The sequence below is a fragment of the Simochromis diagramma genome, unplaced genomic scaffold (genome assembly GCF_900408965.1).
Source record: "Simochromis diagramma unplaced genomic scaffold, fSimDia1.1 OVJJ01000302.1, whole genome shotgun sequence".
NCBI lineage: Eukaryota > Metazoa > Chordata > Actinopteri > Cichliformes > Cichlidae > Simochromis > Simochromis diagramma.
In genome coordinates, this window is record NW_024386792.1 from 6,561,086 (window position 1) to 6,579,601 (window position 18,516).

Here is an 18,516-nt window from a genome sequence, read left to right on the forward strand (position 1 = left end):
CTTTAACTGCAATTTCTGCTTGACATCCAACAAAAAGAAAATTACCCTGTTATGGTTGAAACACTGGCGGCTTTATGTCTGTTACTACAAATACACAAATGGGCCAAAAACATTAAAACCATTGACGGCTAAAAGTGATCATTTTATCACAATGAGACGTCCTGCTGGGATACAGTAAGTCCTGGTATTCCTGTGGATGTTACTTTAACTACTGACCTAAAGGTTGTAGATAAAGTACACCCTGTCATGGCAGCCGGCCGGTGTGCCCCATTACCCCACAAAAACCTCAGAGCTCAGTACAAGTAAGAAGCCATGAGTTGAGCCTAAACTATCCTCATCCACAGTGGCCCGTCCCCACAGCCTACAGGACCCAAACTATCTTCTGCCAGTTTCCCAGAACCAGACATCAGGCAGGTTAGATCAGGAAGGATCTACATAATGTTATACAGGTGGTTCTAATATCACGGCTGGCTGGATATATATAGTAGTTTTTACACACAAACAGTTCATTTTTTTTATTCAAGCATAATCTTAGATTAGGGAAGTTGTTCTTTTTGCAGCCTTTTTATCTTCTAAGCTCCAGATCTTTATAATATCTCTGATAATATCGCCCACCGTCTAGGAGTGGATATTATCCCAAAAAACGCGATTAAGCCTGAGATCTAAGTGTTAATATTTAATGAATATTATGCAGTACCACAGAGAGGCTAAGTGTGATTTTCATCCTCAATGTACAGCTTGCATGGAAGGCTATCCACTCTTCCAGTTATTGACATAAAGTTGTGTTGCAGGTACTTCATGTCACTGTCAGTCAAAGCCGACGGTAGCTTCAACACGCTGTGACCTTATACAGCAGCCGGTCCTTTTTCTTTTGTGAGATGGCGCATTTGAAGGCCTTTTGCTGACGTCAATTTTTTCCCTGTTTTTTTTTTTTTTTTTTGCATGGTTTCCATGGAGCACAGTTGTTGTGAGGGCTTGGTGCTTAATTAGCCAAGATCAAAGGCATAGAGGAGACATACATGGCAAATTCTTTTCACTCCTTGACATATGTTGCCATACATTCACGCACAGGGGCAAAGAGTGGCAATGTTCTTATTAATACTTTGACACCAGATATATAAAACGCTGGCGCTGAGAGCACTGATACGGGCTCTCAGTGTGTGTGCAATGACCACTGGGTTGCAGCCTCTACACTTTTATGAATCCTTTGAATGGACTAGATGTGCGGTTGTATAGTTGAAGGCTTAGCATGGTGCTTTAAGGTTGCATGGCTAAAAATAGTGCCTCTATCAGTTAGCAGAGCAGCAGATAGACTGAGAAGCTGCAGACTGGTAGTCCTGCTGAATGTAGTAAAAGCTACAGTATTAGTATCCATTTTTTCCCTCGATCGTGTCACCGACAATAAGTTTAAGCCTGCGCGCGGCTGCAGAAAGGCTTAAAATTCACATTTTACGTTTTTGAAACTCTTACTTGACTGAATCGTTGCTGGGTATAATGCACAAAAAAACCGGCGTATGATTTATCAATGTGAAATAATTGGCTCCGGGTTCAGTCGCGGAAGACGCAAGCTCGTCGTTTGACCCCTTGACCTGCTAACGTAAAAGCAGAGTATCAAGGGATTTTGGACACAGACGAGCCACATCATCTGCCTTTTTGCTGCTTCTCTCAGAGGAAATGGATTCCACATCCCCTCAATGCAACTACAGTCGAAAATGCATTTATTTCTTTGAAGAGTGCGGACAATCTGTGTGACTAAAGCACTCACTGCGCAATCCATCCCCCTCACCCAGGACCCTTTTTTCACAGTGAGATGGGATAATAGCCAAACAGCATCAGAGCTAACTAATGTGACTGCATAATAAACAGATGAGTCAGGGAGTATTCATTTGCATATCATCCCAACCTTATCAGAGCTTCTATACAGTGAATATTTTGTGATTGCCTGCTGCCGGTGATTCGGCTGAGTGAGTGCGGTGAATGCAGTGTCCAAAATGCAGCAGCTCTGTGGGGAAAGGGGCTTTTTTTTTTCTTTTCTTCCTGTGATGGAGATCATTATACATGTACAGAGTAATTATAAAGTTGTCTAATAGCACCCCCTCCCACCACCCCAGCACACACATAGACACACACATACATGCACACACACAGCAGTGACTCCTGTATTGAATGTAATTACTGGGAAGGTATGCTAGAGGGAGCTAATTAATAAGGCATTTGTGAGTGGAAAAGTGGCTTTTTGAATACAGCTTAGCTATCATTTTACTTACAATGGAGAGCTACTTAGAATTAAAGCAGTATAAGTGGATAATTATGCTAATGGATCAATTTGGATTTAAGATATGGTGGCAGGCTGTATTTCTAGATGATCACTGTTCATGCATTACAGCACTACAGTGGCTCTAACACACAGTTTCTGTGCTCATGTGGGCTTGCATGTTCGTATTATTTCACTGCAGATATCAGATGTTTTCTTGTCCCGAGGCCACACGCTGCTCTGTGTGTGCGAGAGTGTGTGTGAGCGTGTGTGTGTTCTCCTCTGACACAACTTTTTTTTTTTTGCCTTTCATACAAACAAACAAAGCTTCCAGGCTAACTGGCTATGAATTTGCGCTTCTTAGGAAGTAAGGTTTTTTTGTTTGTTTGTTTTTTCTCGGTCCCTGTGTATTCCTCAAGCCTCGTGGCTTTAAACTGCTCAATGGATCACGTCTCATTAGCGTACTGCATGTTAATGTTGTTGTGGAACTCCAGCTTTGACATCACTGACCACACAGGATGGCGTGACAGCGTTTGTTCTCCCCGACATCAAAAACAGCAAGCTTTCCTCTCATTAGGAGTCATCCTAATTGCTGTTTACACTAAATGGCTTTCGATAAAATTTGCTCTTGGATCTATCATATTCACTTTTACACACAAACTCCCCCCCTCCTCCTCAGAAGCTTGCTGTTTAATACCGAACTTGCCTCAGCCAACATAGGTCTATGTATGTTATGTAAGGCCCACTATAAATAGGTTCACCCGGGATCTTTTGTCTTTACCTGATTCGCTCTTAGCCCAACAGTTTTTATTTCTGGAGAGAGCTGTGGAAGCTAGTGCAATGTAGAGCCGGCCGTTTCCATAGTTACTTTTGTTAGCTGCAAGCTCTTAACATTCTTCATCTGTTTCCTCACATGTCTGCTGTTAGCTATTTGTTTGAATGTGTTTGCATTGCAGGTCTCTGTAATGACCAGTATATGCGCGGCAGTGAAGCACCGATACGAATAATGCTTTCTAATAATTAACGGACGTACATTTTCATACACTTTGTGGAGTCACTTGATAAGAGAAAGAGCAACAAATAGAAATCGGTGTGGGTGCAGATGAGTCAGAGACTAGAATATGCCGACCTATTAACTTAAGTTGGTCAAAAGTACATGCAATTAGTCCCATGTTGCGTGAAAATGATGTAGTGCAGTGGATGTTATTGAGCTTCAGTCTAAAGGCATTGCTGGTTTGTCTGTCAAATGAAATATTATAGATATTTGCATTGCTTCCTCTTAATTTCATGTTATCTAACAGTATGTGTTTCGTGCGAGTTAAGGAATGCTTCACCTCTGTGGAGATGTTATAATTGAAACAGCAAAAAAAAAAAGAAATAAAATGTTAATGTCTTGGCTTTTTTTTTTGTTGTTTGTTTGGATTTCTTTTGAAAATGTGCAGGCAGTTAGGTAACACCAGGTGCAGTAGCTGGATCGGGCCCAAGAATCGGACTGTCAGAGAGCCGTAAGCATGGATGCAACAGAGAAGAGGGCAAGGTGGGAGCCATGCGAGCGCAGCGTGTGTGGAGGAGTCTGGGGGCATAGTTAAAGAAACACTGGGGCATTCCGCAATCACGATTGGAGAGCTGGAATCTGATTCTCACCCATCCCTGTTGTAGAACCAAAGAGTACAGGCAGGCGGCTGGGGACCAAAGTGGGCGAGTGCGAAAGTATTTTTGGATCGCACGGGAAACCTGCCACACCAACAGCAGCAGCAGCATCGGGGCCTGGTACCGGGCTTCCCTAACCCACTCCCACTCTCAGAGGAAGAGCAGGAGAGAGATGTTCCTTCAAAGACGAACCACGCTTCCGCTGCTTTCATTTTTCTTATTTGTGCTATTTCGCTTTCAATTGCCCAGTGTTTGGATGATGATGTAGTATATATAACTATGCAGAGCCCCACATGACAGAGAGAGAGAGAGGGAGAGAGAATAACGAACTTGGCAGCTGAGGCGAGTATCTTGTATTTATAGAAAGTCGTGTTTCCGGCAGAGGTTTCTGTGGTTTTAGCACTCCCAATCCATTTTTGCGGTGTCTTACTGGCCCCATTGTAGTCAGGTTTAGACTGAAGATGTTCCCTCATCTAACGCCTTGGGGGGGAGATTTGACTGTGAGACGTGTCAGAATGTGATTTGGGGGTGGCAGATGGATTTCTCCTAGCACCGTTTAACCCTTACTTTCGGAGGATTTCTCCATAAATGTTCTGTGCAGTCAGAAGCAGAAGACATTAGCAAAAAAGTACGGCACAGCTCTTGAGGCTGAATGTAAATGTGTTATATATACATATACATTTTCACACCATTAGGATGCAGAGAAGATGGGAGCTTACCTTGTTAATTTTTTTTAATTTTTTTAATCTCAGTTCTTTTGTATTTGTCTTGTGGATCCAGTGCAGTAATTTCTGTATAAGCTCTCCAGATCATGGTGGGTTTGAAGTGCTTTTTTATTTCAAACAGCAACGACAGCCTCTGCATCTCAGTGGATTTCCTGGTATGGATCAGGTTCGTCTATTATTTACTCTCAAACACTGTGGGCTGCAAAGCTGGTTGACAGGATGCCAAGGCATTGAGATTTTCAGGAGTTACTGTACACATCAGGTTCATTTTAAAGCATCAGTTGTAGGTGCAAAATGATTGTGTTCTTTTAACAAGAAGTAATGTTGATGTGACTATAGAAAGATCCAGTGATTTCGTTCAATTCAATTCAATTCAATTTTATTTATATAGCGCCAAATCACAACAAAAGTCGCCTCAAGGCTTACTAACGTAAGTTAGTCCGGGTGTCAAACTGTTAAAGGCCGAGAAAATCAAACAGCGGCGGAGCTGTGTTGTCCGGAAAATTTAGAATTCCTATTGCAAATCGATTGATGGAAAGAAATCTGCAACTGATTTTCAATAACTAGTGAAAGCCATCCACTTATCTGATTTGGCTTCAAACCAGAATTATAGTGTGCGCTGCAGGACAAAGGCAATAAATTCTATCAATAAGAACAGACAATTATAAGAGCACCTTTGGTCTCTGGGTGGAACACGAGCTCACATTTTTGGGGGAATTGAAAATTCAAAAATTAACACTTGCAGATCCCAAATACAATACAATCCATTGATGAGACTTTTTTGATGTGCAATTTGTTTCACTAGCTTGACTGAGACCAGAATGAGCACAACACAATGTGCATTTACATGCCAGGATGTGCCTTTTTTTGTAATGATGTGTTATAAAGGCTCAAACCATCATCTGGGTTTCATCTGTATTACTGATCTAGGTTGTTGGTAAAGCAGCGCTTAGATATTCCATTTCTTACAAACAAAGTCAAAATAGCCAAATATACAGCAGGCATTATTGTCCACCCTAACCTTCATCTCACAGGCAATGATTTCAGAGGACACTCACTCCTTTCTGCCTCTTCAACTCGTGTCAGGCACCCACCTGGTAAGAAAAACTCCCACTGCCTGTCCAGGAGCGAACCTGAAAATAACCCAGCCAGATGCTTCACTTTGACCTAAACATCCAATAAAGCAGTTGCAACGTTACCAATGAGTTAACATAGACTTACTATGTTTTTTCTGTCAGAGTAGGCCCGATATCATCAGGACACCGCTATTTTTTTTCACATGCAGACACTAAACGCTATGAAATACCGAGTGTATTTCATGGAAAATGTTAGCAGCGTGACTTTGAGCACAAAAGTAAAATCAATTGGCCCACCACTGTGGTCTAGACTGAAAATATCAAAAACTTTTATATTACACTCTTCCTCTGTGATCCCTTGACTGATGATTTAGAGCCGCCAGCAGGCTTTTACATTTTTTTTTTTTTACCTTTTTCCTGAAGTATCTTCACATTTAATAGAAGACGTGCAGCGCAAAATTCCTATAAATATTCATGATTGTCCGGTGACACATCTTAATGGCTTTGATTATCCTCTGACTTTTCCTCCAGTCTAACGGCGAGGCTGACATTTCTGCACTGTGGAAAGATTTTGCAAGAAATTTGCTACACGTGTTAAAGCCCGTCCTCAATGAAGTGGCGATCCACTTCATGTAGCAGGTCCAGATTTTAATTTGTCTCGCTCTTCATGACAAAACAAGTGCAATTGTGTTAATTGCGCAGAAGCAAATGTTTGCATTTTAGCGTGCTGAGCCAAATTTTGCAACTCTGCTGGCATCTTGAAACATCTGCAGGGAATTACTTGTGCAGATATTTTGAAGGATTGTTTAAAATTAATTTCAGTGGTAGTAAAAAAAAAAAGAACACATATTATCAGTTGAATCTGACTAGAAAAGAAAGTAAAAGCTTAAGAAGTTTGCTGACTGTGCCTCAAAATAATGTTTTAAAAAGCATTTTTGTGGAAGTTGTAACATTATCTTTCCCATAGATTTCAGTTCAAGGTTATTTAAGTGCCATGCCTCTGATGTAGCTCTCACGTCTCTTATTTCTGGCTAGGCTAAAATGTTGGACAGGGTTTCATGTAATAATAATAATAATATTGCCATTTTCAGTGTGTCAACATTTAGCCCAAAGCCTCACAGCCTTAGCAGGGCTGTGGACTTCACAAAGGAAAGAGCTAAAGCAGAAGTAGGCGCTCAGTGTTTGTTTGTCTGTTTGTTCATTTGTCTGTCTGTTTTCAGGAGGATAAAAGACAAAACAGAAAACTGCCAAGCAGACTTTCATGAACCTTAGAGGGGAAATGGAATAGAAAGAATCCATTCAGTTTTAGGGCAGGTCTGGTTCACTCTTTTTTTTAAACCCTTTGTCACCCAAATATCAGACATATTATTATCAGACTTATTTTGTAATTTTAGCTGCAAAAGTAAAAAAGTAATAGTCGTCTTTCAGGAACCATCTGAATTTCCCCTCTAGCCCAAAATGTTTGAGGAGCTCTGGTAATGTGAGGCGCACATGGTGAAATCTAGGCGGAGCTGATTTTTCTGTCTGTGTTCAGACAGCAGTACCTTGTGAATGTTTTGTGCTACCACGATACACCGAATATCCCCATAAAACTCGTCTTCTCTACTTTCCGAAAGCATTTAAATTTCGTAACTAGCACGAACGGAGTTACGGTTATTTGAAGAGCTCTTGTAAAATGGGCCCTACACCGGGCTGATAGTAAAAAGATGGGTTAAGATGCCAAAACAGGGCACTTGACTCGGCAGAGGATGTGCTCCATAAGCGCCCTTCTAGTTTAAATGTGCCCTGTCGTGTTTATATGTCAGATTGACAGTCGTGCAGTGTTAGCGGGAAGTTTATTAGCACACTGATGGCACTTGGTTAATAAAATAACTAAGCGATGATGCCAGACCTTAAGGGTAGAAGACAAATTAATATATTAGCTAAATTAGAAAGTACTACAGCTTGAGCTTGTTATAGGTCAGTACTATATTAAAGCAAGTTCTACTTGTGCTCTACTGAAACTATCCATTTAACAGAAGTGCCAAGACATCCTTTCATTAAAGCAATGTTTCATCTTCTTCCCATTGCCAGCACTTTAAACCTCTTTTGAAGTCAATATCTTATTAAAACAGAGAAGTTGGTATTGCTCTACATTCTTTCCCTGCCTAGCGAGCCGTTTCCTCAGAAACAGGAGCATTTTGTCTCACAGTGCTCAGAGGAAGGGAATAAAACAAAGGCTTTCATTTAACTTTCACAGGTATGGAGTTACCCCTGCGCTATAATGTCAGTAAGTGCTAACATTACGTAAATCCATTACTTAGTCCCTGTGCTGTGGCATTTTATGGAGGAGAGAGGTTAGCCACACTGCAGTTATCATAACAGCATCTCGTGATCTGAACTCTGTGTGATCAGATTGGTTTTAATAGACTCTGGATTACTTGGAGGCAGTTCCTCAAAGCTAAACATCTCTGGGCCTAGAATTAGAGTGCATAGCTGAGGTGAAAACGATTTGTTCCGGAGAATGTCAGTGCTGCAATGAAAGAGCTTATATGCTATTATCATACCCTACCTTAAAAAGATGACAGGGTAGCGACTTAGAGATCCTTTGATACATTTTCCAGCGCTCAGTATTGATGGAGATAACATAAAATTTGAGCTGTCTAGCGTGAGCGGGCTGTTTATTATGGCTAATAGTCCTTTTTGCATTTGTGCTGCAGTAGACACAGTAACTTTTATTCCATATAGTCCACAATCTCTCTTACCTTCGGTTAATCTCGCCTGTAACAAAACACACTTAGAGTCAGGTGGAATGGCCTGAGATCTGAGCCCTTGCAGTTGTCTGTCGTACGTGAATGAACCAGCTTTCTGGTTTTCCTTCCCTTGCCTTGTTAGATTTTTGCTCGTGTATAGCCGCGTGCACTTGTGACCCCGTGTTGCTGGCTTTACAGCTATTGCAAAAGTCAAATTAAAGAGCGATTTCCCTTTTCTAAGATTGCTTCATTTAAATACGTTTTAACCCTAAAAATTACACAGTGCGGTAGATAGAAGTTTGAGAAGTCTGCATAATTTTAGGAGGGGTCCCTGTCCTTTCCTCTCTCCCAGGCGTGTTCCCTATTTTGTCCGTCTGCTTTTATAAAAGCTAAAATACCAACAGACACTCAGCGCCCACTTCATTACCTGGTCAGCCTGTGCTGTTTAATGCACTCCAGTACACGGTGCCATTTATGTACATGGCTTTACCATTAAGGGTACACAGCATTTAGTTATTGGGCTTTTTAATAAGAGGAGTTTCTGTTATTCTGACCCCTCATGTGCAGAATGTGAATGGGAAGGACAAAATATAAGAAACACTTTTGAATAGCATTTCATGTCTAAAAACACAATCTTCCTCTAACCCCTTAAATACGTTTGAGGATTCATGTTGTTGTTTTTTCAGTATACTAGTATGCAGATTATGTCATGAACTGTTATTTGCTTTCTATGGAAATTAAATACAATATTAGTGCAGATGTTTGAAGTACTATTATACTTAAGGCTTAATAAGGCATCTTACTGAAATACTCAAATATACCCATGAATATTATGGCTGTACAGAGGCTTAGAGTATCACTTATGCGGTTTAATGCTGTACAACTCAGAACTTTGGGCCTCCTGCTCATGTAAAAGAAATGTTATTTCTAGAGCTAAAAGCTCCACGGTGTTAATGGAAATGAATGATTTCGGTATGAATTCTTCTGCCGGCTATAGGATTGATTTTAAGGGAAATAATGCAATTCACCTAAATAAAGACAGACACGAAGCATTCAGAGTGAAGTTTAAAAAAAAAAAGAAAAAGTAATGACTTTTTGCTGGTTCATGTGTGATTACACGGCCGAACGCTGCACCGTCGCTATCCATGGTCCTGAACCTCCGAGCCGGAGCCAGAGGTCTGCTGCAGACTGCAGCGTCCTATGAAAGAGTATCGACTTTTTGTAATAGGAAGTGTGACCACGGAGTGCACCCGGCAACAGATGCGAAAGTGAAAAAAAAATGCTTTGGGGGGGTTGAAATGTCATGTGAACAGTTGGGTTCAACCACTGAACACCTCAGGGGTGTTATCGACTCCCTTCAATGCTTTTAAAGGCCAAGGGTTCGCTCAGACCAGGCTGTGCTGTTATTCGCCTGATAGAGTGAGCGACCACAATTTCCAGCGGCACCTCGAGAGGAAGTGAATTTGTGAAAGTAAATCTAAGCAGTGGAACGTCTGGAAGGAGAGTTCAGCGCACTACTAGAAACATCCAGATCACACAGTCTGCACCAGACACGAGAAAGGATGGTGTCAGCCGAGGGGGGAAAAAGTACCTGAATAGGTGTGCATAGGCGTGTATTTAAAGCGTGTAGTGATATTTGTACCCCGTGTCACAGCACGTGAAGCCAGCCTCTTTCTTTTCAGGTTTTAAATAGAACAAAGTCAATTAATGTGATTCGTTACACCTTTAATATGTTACATTTGACTTTATAGACATTTTTGTATCCTTGCGTTATATCTGCTGGGCTACGTTATTTCTTACTCATCTCGCACATTTACGCGCATTTAAACGTCCTTTATGGCCTGTTTGGTCATGTAAGTGATCTTGTTTTATAGTATTTAGTATTCTGTATTGCATGTTACGTGTAGTTACTGCAACAAATGAGACATTTCCGTCTTTTAAGCTCATAGTCCCAAGTTGGAGTAACTCTTTTTTACACATCCTTCGGCTACTAAACAAGAGGAATAATACTCGTTTGACACGCACAGCCAAAACAAATGGGCGCATGGACTGTGGAGCCCTTTTGACATTGTTTCTTTTCAGTGTGAAATTTTCCGCGTTGGACGAGGATGCATCCAGGAGAAGAGGACTTTATGGCTCAAGATTAGCTTCACTTTTGTGACATTTTAATTAAAAAGACGATTCGTTTATGTGGAAAGAAAAAGGCATCATTATTAAGGAACACTACCGCCACTTGTTGCAACGTCAGACTCCCATCTCTCCGGCATGGGAGGAGGGAGGATTTGAGGGGAGGTGGGGACACCGTCACATCCTCTGTCCATATATGGGCATGAAGTTTACACGCAGCGGGGAATCCTCTCACTGGAGCTGATGAATGGGGAGGAGGGCCGAGGGAGCTGCCAAAGTGTATATAAGGAGAGAGAGGGGAAGTCGCTGATGTGAAATCCACAGCAGGCAAATACCTACCGAGGAGCAGAGACGAAAAGGAATACCGTTAATTGCTTTTTTTCCTGCTTTTGACCACAGACCACTTTGGATCATTTGTTGAATACCATCAAAAAGGAGGGTTGAAAGAAAACAAGCTTCTGTATTATTTGTTTACCCCCTCCCTTTTTTTTTTTTTTTTACCTTTTTTATTTCCTTCCCTGGGAGAGACGGACTTTTAAGTGCATCAGTATGTTGAACAATATGGATTTGAATGCGAAAGATTCTTTCTACCCTCAGTTTGAGAATTGCAACAGTTCTTCCTTAGGGATGGAAAACAGCGTGCGGAAAGATAACCAGGAGGTGTATGTCGATGCAGAGCGGGGAGTACCTGCCCAGTTTGGCCACGGTGAGTTCGCATGTTTGCACTGTCGATGAATCTGCATGCATGACCGTTTAAAACGTAGAAGATGAGCATTACCGGAAAGCGATAAGACTTTATTTTCGGGGCAGTCCGGTATGCTCTCTATTGGGGGCAAAATACGCACGGATGTTTATGTAACGCAGATTTTTTTTTTCACACACCCCCACCAATCGCTTAAATTCCACTCATTTTTAATCCACTTATAAAAGACTCGCGGTTACAAAGTTTCCTCTCTTTCTAATTCCACAGAAGGAACCCCTGCAACTCTCAAAACCGAAGCTTCCAACTCAGAATTCGCTTTTAACCCCTGCGAGTGCCCAAAAGACACATACACCCCCTCCTCGCTCGCCTACTCCGGCAGTTTCTATGTGGAGGCATCTCAGGGAGCGCCGTGCAGCACCGAAACACTCCTCAACATGATCACAGAGATTGTGGGCATATCCACGCTGCCGCTTTCAGAAGTGCAACAGAGCGGCAACAGTCGGGGAACTTATCCGTCGCCTGCGCCGCTGGATAGCAGCAGTGGTAATTTTGGAGACCCTGGCTCCAAGAGGCAGTCCTACACGTGCTCCGGACCCACTCCTCCTGTGTACTCTCCGGATCAGACGTGCTCGAGGTATCCCGATGATCAGGCCGGCGGCCAGGTCCAAGACCCGTCCTCTTCCCAGCTCAACTTCAGCTCATCCCGAGCTCCTAACCAGAAGAAGGCTGAACCAAAGTCAGAGGCTGCTTCTTTCCCCGTCGTGGTGAAGAATGAGTTTGAGAGCAGCTGCTACGAGTGGGGGACCCTTAATAAGTCTGACTGCTTGGAGACCAGTTTCCAGACTGAAACCTTTCCGATGTCGAGCGATTTCCCCCCTGACCAGCAAATGGATGTAAAGGAACTTTTAGACACGTTCCCCCCGATTTGTCCCAACCCGGAGATGGAGTTTAAAGTGGAGGAGGGCATCAAACAGGAGCCGTGTTTCTCTGACACCTGCTCTCAGAGCTACTCCAGCCCCATGTACAATAATTACCTCCCACCCCCGCCGATGGGCCTCTCCTCTAACCTGAAACCCTTCCCCGAACCTCCACAGCCATCTAATCAGTGCGATTCCTTATACACAACACCAGCTTTACCGAGCACCATAGACTCCATCCTGTACTCTTCCTTGCTGCCAGATTCATTTGCCCAAAGTTACACCACCCGCGCTGCGAAGCCCCCCAGGGCCAGAAAGAGCCCTGCCGCCTCTCATGGCCCCGCCAAAGAGAAGCCCTTCACCTGCCCCATGGAGAGCTGCGACCGGCGCTTCTCTCGCTCGGACGAGTTAAACCGGCACATCCGCATCCACACAGGCCACAAACCTTTCCAGTGCCGCATTTGTTTGCGCAGTTTCAGCCGTAGCGATCACCTCACCACCCACACCAGGACTCACACCGGGGAGAAGCCGTTCTCCTGCGACGTGTGCGGCAAACGCTTTGCCCGCAGCGACGAGAGAAAACGGCACGGACGCGTACATCTGAAACAAAAGGAGAAAATGGAAATTAAGCCACAGGTGACCACCGGCGCGTGGCCGTTCACTCTTCCCGAGGGGATCTGAAGACCAGGCCGCGTGTGCACACTTAACATGTTAGGATCTTTCCGTCTTGGAAGATAAACCAGCTGACTACAAGTTGATGTCTGAGTTGGTCTGACTGGTGAGCCAATACCTAACGTAAGAGGTTTTTGCGAATATTAAGAGTTTTTGAGGAGCAGAGAAGGGGAAGAGGACTGCTTCGGCCTTATTGCAGGCTGCCGATGCTGCTGACTATTATGCAAAAAAAAAAAAGTGCATAAGTTGTAAGAGTCGGTAAACAGATCAACAATTAACTTGTTGCTGTTACTGTCAGTAAAGCCAAACCTCTCCGCCCTGAATTGCATGACTGCTGTTCAGCACCTCCTTCACCTGGACAGCTCCAACCTCCATTCGCCTCTCACACTGAATGGATTGCACTTACAGATTATTAATATCTCCATTTAAGATTCTTATTTTCTGCTTTTAGCATTCTTAGAGCAATTGTTTGGACTATGTTTCTTAAAAATTCTTGCATGTTTATGTCAGTGTTTTTTTTTTTCTTTTTCCTTTGGCTGGAATATCAACCACTGTCAAGGTACTCGTTCACTCCACAGTGAGGGTTTATTGACATGAATGTAGACTAACATATTTATGGTTCTCACCATAAAGCTGCCCACCTTTGATCAGATTTAGTGTTTGTTTATCTTCTTATCATTATGCTGTCAGTGTTTTTTGTCACTGGTCTTTGTGTTGTGTTACAATTGTTTGGATTATTACAGTTGTGAAAGATATATCATAAATGGGAAATAAATATATTTGTATTACTGTACTTTCTTTGTATTTTTATAGCCAACTGTATATTTTACAAGTATATTTGAGCGTCCTTTTTAAGGTGAATTGTATTCTAAATCATAACTAATGTCTTGGTTTTTGAGGGCTATTGTTTAGTAATACAATATTTTAAATGTTACAATTTGATATCGGAAACCTTTTCGCACTTCATCCCATTGTTGGTACGATGAGAGTTATTTCATTGAATTGTTGATCTAGATTTTAAAAAAAGGGAATGTACTCTAGTTGTGGTACGGCTTTTCAATTCAAGCCATTTTACAGTATGTACAGAGGTATGTTTATTCGAGCTAGGGAAAAAACCTAGCAAATCATATTTAAAAAGAAAAAAAAACATTGCTTTTAAGTAATCAGGTAGCACACATTGCTGCGAGTTTCTGTAGACTTTACCTTGGCGATGAAAGGGTTTTTGACTCCTCGTATCTTTTGCTGGAGATACTGTATGCTGAAAAATGTTCACACTTTAGCAAAAAAACGTATAAAAACCCAAAACAAAACAAAAAAAATGTTCAGAGTTTGGTGAAACTGTCACCAACAGGGTACTGCAAAAAGTAATTTAACTCGCCTTAAGTTATATTAACTGTTCAAGTAAAGATTTTGTACATACACAGTTTCTACAATACTTTAAATTAATATCGATGTTGTTATTTTTATGAAAAGTTTATGAGCAAAAATAAAATTTTCTGGAAGCAGCAAGTTTCTCGTGTGTGTGGTTTGGAATGATCTCACTTTGCTCAATGGTATCGTGCGCCGTCGAGACCCCCCGTCGGCGCATTCAGATGAGTGTGTGTCTTACCCAAAATAAACATTATAACGGGCCCCCCGTGGCACCACACTGTAGCCCTAACATTAGACATCGCAGTTCTGCCCTGTGACTCACGAGGCTCAAACACATTACAGTGAATACCTCGCCCCGAATCCCTGTTGACTTCAAAAGATTTTCTCGTGATGTGAACACCACGTGTGCCACGGTAATCTTGTTAAAAAGGACATTTTCTTGCCATGTCAATGAGATGATCTCAAGCCTTGTGTTCATTCATTCCTTTGTTCATTCAATCGCCCCTTTTCCTCTTTTTTTGGGGGGCTATAGAAGGATATTAATTTCAACCCAAGCGCTGAACACGATCATCTTCTATTATCGTGATTTTGTTTCTTTTTGAATAACGCTGGAACTTTAGCCTCCTCTTGTCAAAACTTCCCATTGCATTCCTGTAAGTGCAGGTAATAATCTTTGTGCCTTCAGACCTTTCTACAAGAAAAAGGAAAGAGTGACTCAAAGCTGTGGTGAAAGCCATTTCTTCATTTTGTAATCTTTAGAGTGTTTTTTTTAAGCAGCACTCCGTAAAGAAGAGATCATTGTACGAGCAATGCTTAACGTAAAAGCAACTACAACACTGATTTGCTCTACTGTGTACATGCATACGATTTTCAGAGGCATTTTTCAACATGTCAAAATCTCACAATCTGTCACCGCAAACCGTGGAGCCATCCATGTATGAGGGTCTCCGCGGTGGTACACTGCCCGTGACGCAGTTGGCTGGCAGATCACTACTTTGCATGCCCACGGCAGTGCGCAAGTGCCTGCGTTGTCTGTGGCTGACAAACATACTGTAGCAGTGTGGAAATGCAAGCTGCCACACAGAGCACTGTGAATAGTATGTACCCATCCTCTCCTGTCTATCACTCATCCTTGCTTACAATAGCGCGTGGCCCAACCGGCATCGGCACGCACCCGCTTGTCCGTGTTGTTTTAGTGGCAAACATTGTCCAGTGATGGATGGTTGAGGTTTTTGAATTGCGGCGATGTGCAGTCACGGTGACCATTATCCAGACACTTGAAGATTGAAGAGTTATTGAACTGTGGCCAGTGATGGAATTTCTGCAATTGTGCGTTTGTAAGCTCAAATTCGCATTTGCATACTGTAAATGGCTGATGTATCTGCAGCATGTGAGCCCGGTCTCAGCAGCGGTGCCTTTATTGAATATGTTTAGTACGTTGTAAGTCTTCCTAACAAAAGACGTAAATCAGTTCTTTTCCTCTGACTGACGAGTGTGTGTGTGTTGTTGTTTTTTAAAAAAAAAAACTCCTGTAGATATGCATAATTGCTGAAGCCATTAAGTAATTGTGCAGGGAGGGCACATGACAGAGCACCATGCTTTCTAAGAACGTGGACCACTGTGAATTGTAGCACATCAAGTCCATTAAATCCTTGCCAGGGCATTACTAATGCAAACATGTTAACAAAAACTGTTGCACTGTGTAGAGGGGGGGTTAGTTTATCCAAGGTAGCGCGTCTGTGTGACTAACATATTTCATATGTGACCAAGGAGAAAACCATGAACTGATGTGATTTTACTGCCTTATTGTCTCATCCAATTAATCGCTTGATGTAGGATTGCTTCTGGATAAGTCAATGGTACTATTTATCTGCTGCACCAAATGAGTACTTTGGCTCAGGATAAAAAAAAATCCTAAAAAATGACAGCGAAGGATTAGATAGGCCCAAATTCTGAGGATAAGTGTCACTACAGGATGATTTGTACTTACATGTTCATTACTTGTAATCACCAGCTTTCTCTTTTCCCCCCAATTGGCACACAGCAGTTTGTTTTATGTACATCATTTGTTCTTCATAGTCTTTTTCATCATGCAACAACACACTGACCTCCATTAGTTCTATATGATGACATAGACTAATAAGCATCCCTCCTCCTCCTGAGTGTGAAGCCCTTCCAAAGCTGTACTGCCATTGAATGTCTGAAGCCTATCTTGAGAGGGATAAGTACAGCTCCAGTTGTCTCTGAAGAGTCCAACATCCCTTTTATCCATGCTTGAACTCCAAACAATTCTGCCTCTACAACAATAATCCAATAATGACTTTCAGAATGTATGAAAAGGAATTTATTTGCGTATATGAAGGTTCAGAAGCAGTTTCATTGGTTCAAGCTTCAGGTATCAGGTCACCTCAAGTACCTATTAATAATCACAGTCCTACTTGAGACGGTCTATATGGCCACACAGTCTCATTCGCTTGTGGATTGATCTATTGTGGGGTAATCACCACATAATTTTATGCGCACCTTTAAAATGTGCACCGGGGCACGTCACGGTCCTTGGGGTGGGCTCGGTAATCAAGGTGCATAATCGCATGGCGGTAATGGCAATCAGGCTTAGCAGATTAATTCCTCGGATCATACATCAGCCAGTCAGTCCTGTATCTGATCATGAAGAAGGGTGTAGGTGGTCTGGAGAGTGCAGGTGATTAAAAAGAAGAGAACCTTTGCAGTGAGAAGGTGCTTGTTATGCAAACATTTTAAAGTGCCCAATTCTTTTCCCTTGCTCTGGCTCCGAAATTCTTCATTTGTATTACTGATCAGGCGAAGCAGAAAAGTGAGGCGAAGAAAAAAAGAACTTTTCTTTCCTTGCTCCTTCATAACTGGTAAGTCAACTCTGGGTCAAGGAGTTCAGTCTAGCACTTTTATCCAGTGAGCAACATATCTACATCAAAGGCATTATGCTGCACCTGAGGTGAATGGAAAGCGGTGAATGCGTCCAGGTTAGATGAATGACTTTATAGTCGTTCAATTACTTGGGAAATTTGCAGCTGCCCTCGGAACATTCCAGTTTTAGACCTTACAATGCTGCTGTGGCACTGCTGCGTGTTTACTGTGACAACCTCGGGGAAATTTGGAAAGTCAGTGTAAATGATATTTTCAGAGCATGCAAACATATTCATAACTACATAGCAAAATCTTTTGAACCTTATGGTTTGGATGTGTTTTGCTTCACCTTAGCTGAGTTAGGGAAATATAAATAATGATCCATTTTTTAAAAAAAAGCTTTAATGAGTAAAAAATGATATGGTGTCTGTAGTGAGTTTCTCTATAGGTCAGTGAAACATCTTTCAGCTCACTGTTTTGGATTGTGGCTGCAGCTGTTTTCTATCCGCTATCGCCACACTCGCAGTATTTTTACAGAAGCAACATCCAGCTGTTTTCTGCAATAAACCTATGAAAGCCCACTGTACCTTCCCAGCTTGGCATAAAAAAGCAGACAGCTAAAAAGCAGCTGGCTGATAAACAGCAGTGGAATATTAAGCAGCTAAAGAGAGGCATTTACCTTGAGAACAGGTGGAGACCAAAAGCAGAGCTAAAAGGAGAACGATGGCCAGAGATGTGATGTAAATGTTTATGTTTATCTCTATCTGTGAGTATGTAAAACAGGTGGTGCTATCCTTGTTTAAGATGACATAATCCTGATATATCTAGTATAAGACTTCTTTATATTTTAACTCCAAGCAGACAGTCTTGAGCAGGTTATTGAGGCTTTCTGAAGGGCACTCAAAGCATTTCTTTAGACATTGGCTGCTTTTTCACTCATTTTCAGTCGAGTCCTTGTACCTGACCATTTTCAGAGGAATGCTTTAACACTTACCTGTGACTCATTCAAGTATAAAAAAGGCTCCTAACTCAAGGGATGAACCAGTGTTGTGTTTACACATAACAGTAAACAGCAAAGAACCGATTTTAAATTGTACCTTTAGGCATTTTGTTACTGGCAGCCTGTCACAAAAACACATTATTTGTTCCCATTTTTTTTAGTTGAATCTATGAAAATGCCAAAGATAACACAATGTGACAGACATAAAATTTTATTTTTCCACCAAGGAGGTGAGTCCCAAAAAGCTGAAAACTGGCAATACATGGGATTTCCCAGCGTAGTATGTAGTTTGTCCTTAATACATCTGAGGAAAGTGGACAAGTAGAGGACAAAAGAAGAAGTGTCAGGCCTAAAAACTATCTACAGCAGATGAACAGTATCTGAAAGTCATGTCCTTAAGAAACAG

The 18,516-nt window shown here is 42.0% G+C and overlaps 1 protein-coding gene across 1 annotated transcript; it reads left to right on the plus strand.

Annotated features, from left to right (window-relative positions):
• The first annotated feature begins 21 nt into the window (after window positions 1–21).
• LOC120728850 (early growth response protein 1-B) lies at window positions 22–14,148 on the plus strand. The gene is made up of 2 exons (XM_040024070.1): window positions 22–11,270; window positions 11,535–14,148. Exons 1-2 carry the CDS (start codon window positions 11,114–11,116, stop codon window positions 12,863–12,865), a joined length of 1,488 nt encoding a protein of 495 aa, XP_039880004.1. The 5' UTR covers window positions 22–11,113; the 3' UTR covers window positions 12,866–14,148.
• The last annotated feature ends 4,368 nt before the right edge of the window (window positions 14,149–18,516 follow it).

Coding starts and splice junctions, on each gene's coding strand:
- LOC120728850 (XM_040024070.1), top strand. CDS start 11,114: ATGTTGAACAATATGGATTTGAATGCGAAAGATTCTTTCTACCCTCAG. Junction 11,271..11,534: donor ACCTGCCCAGTTTGGCCACG/GTGAGTTCGCAT, acceptor CTAATTCCACAG/AAGGAACCCCTGCAACTCTC.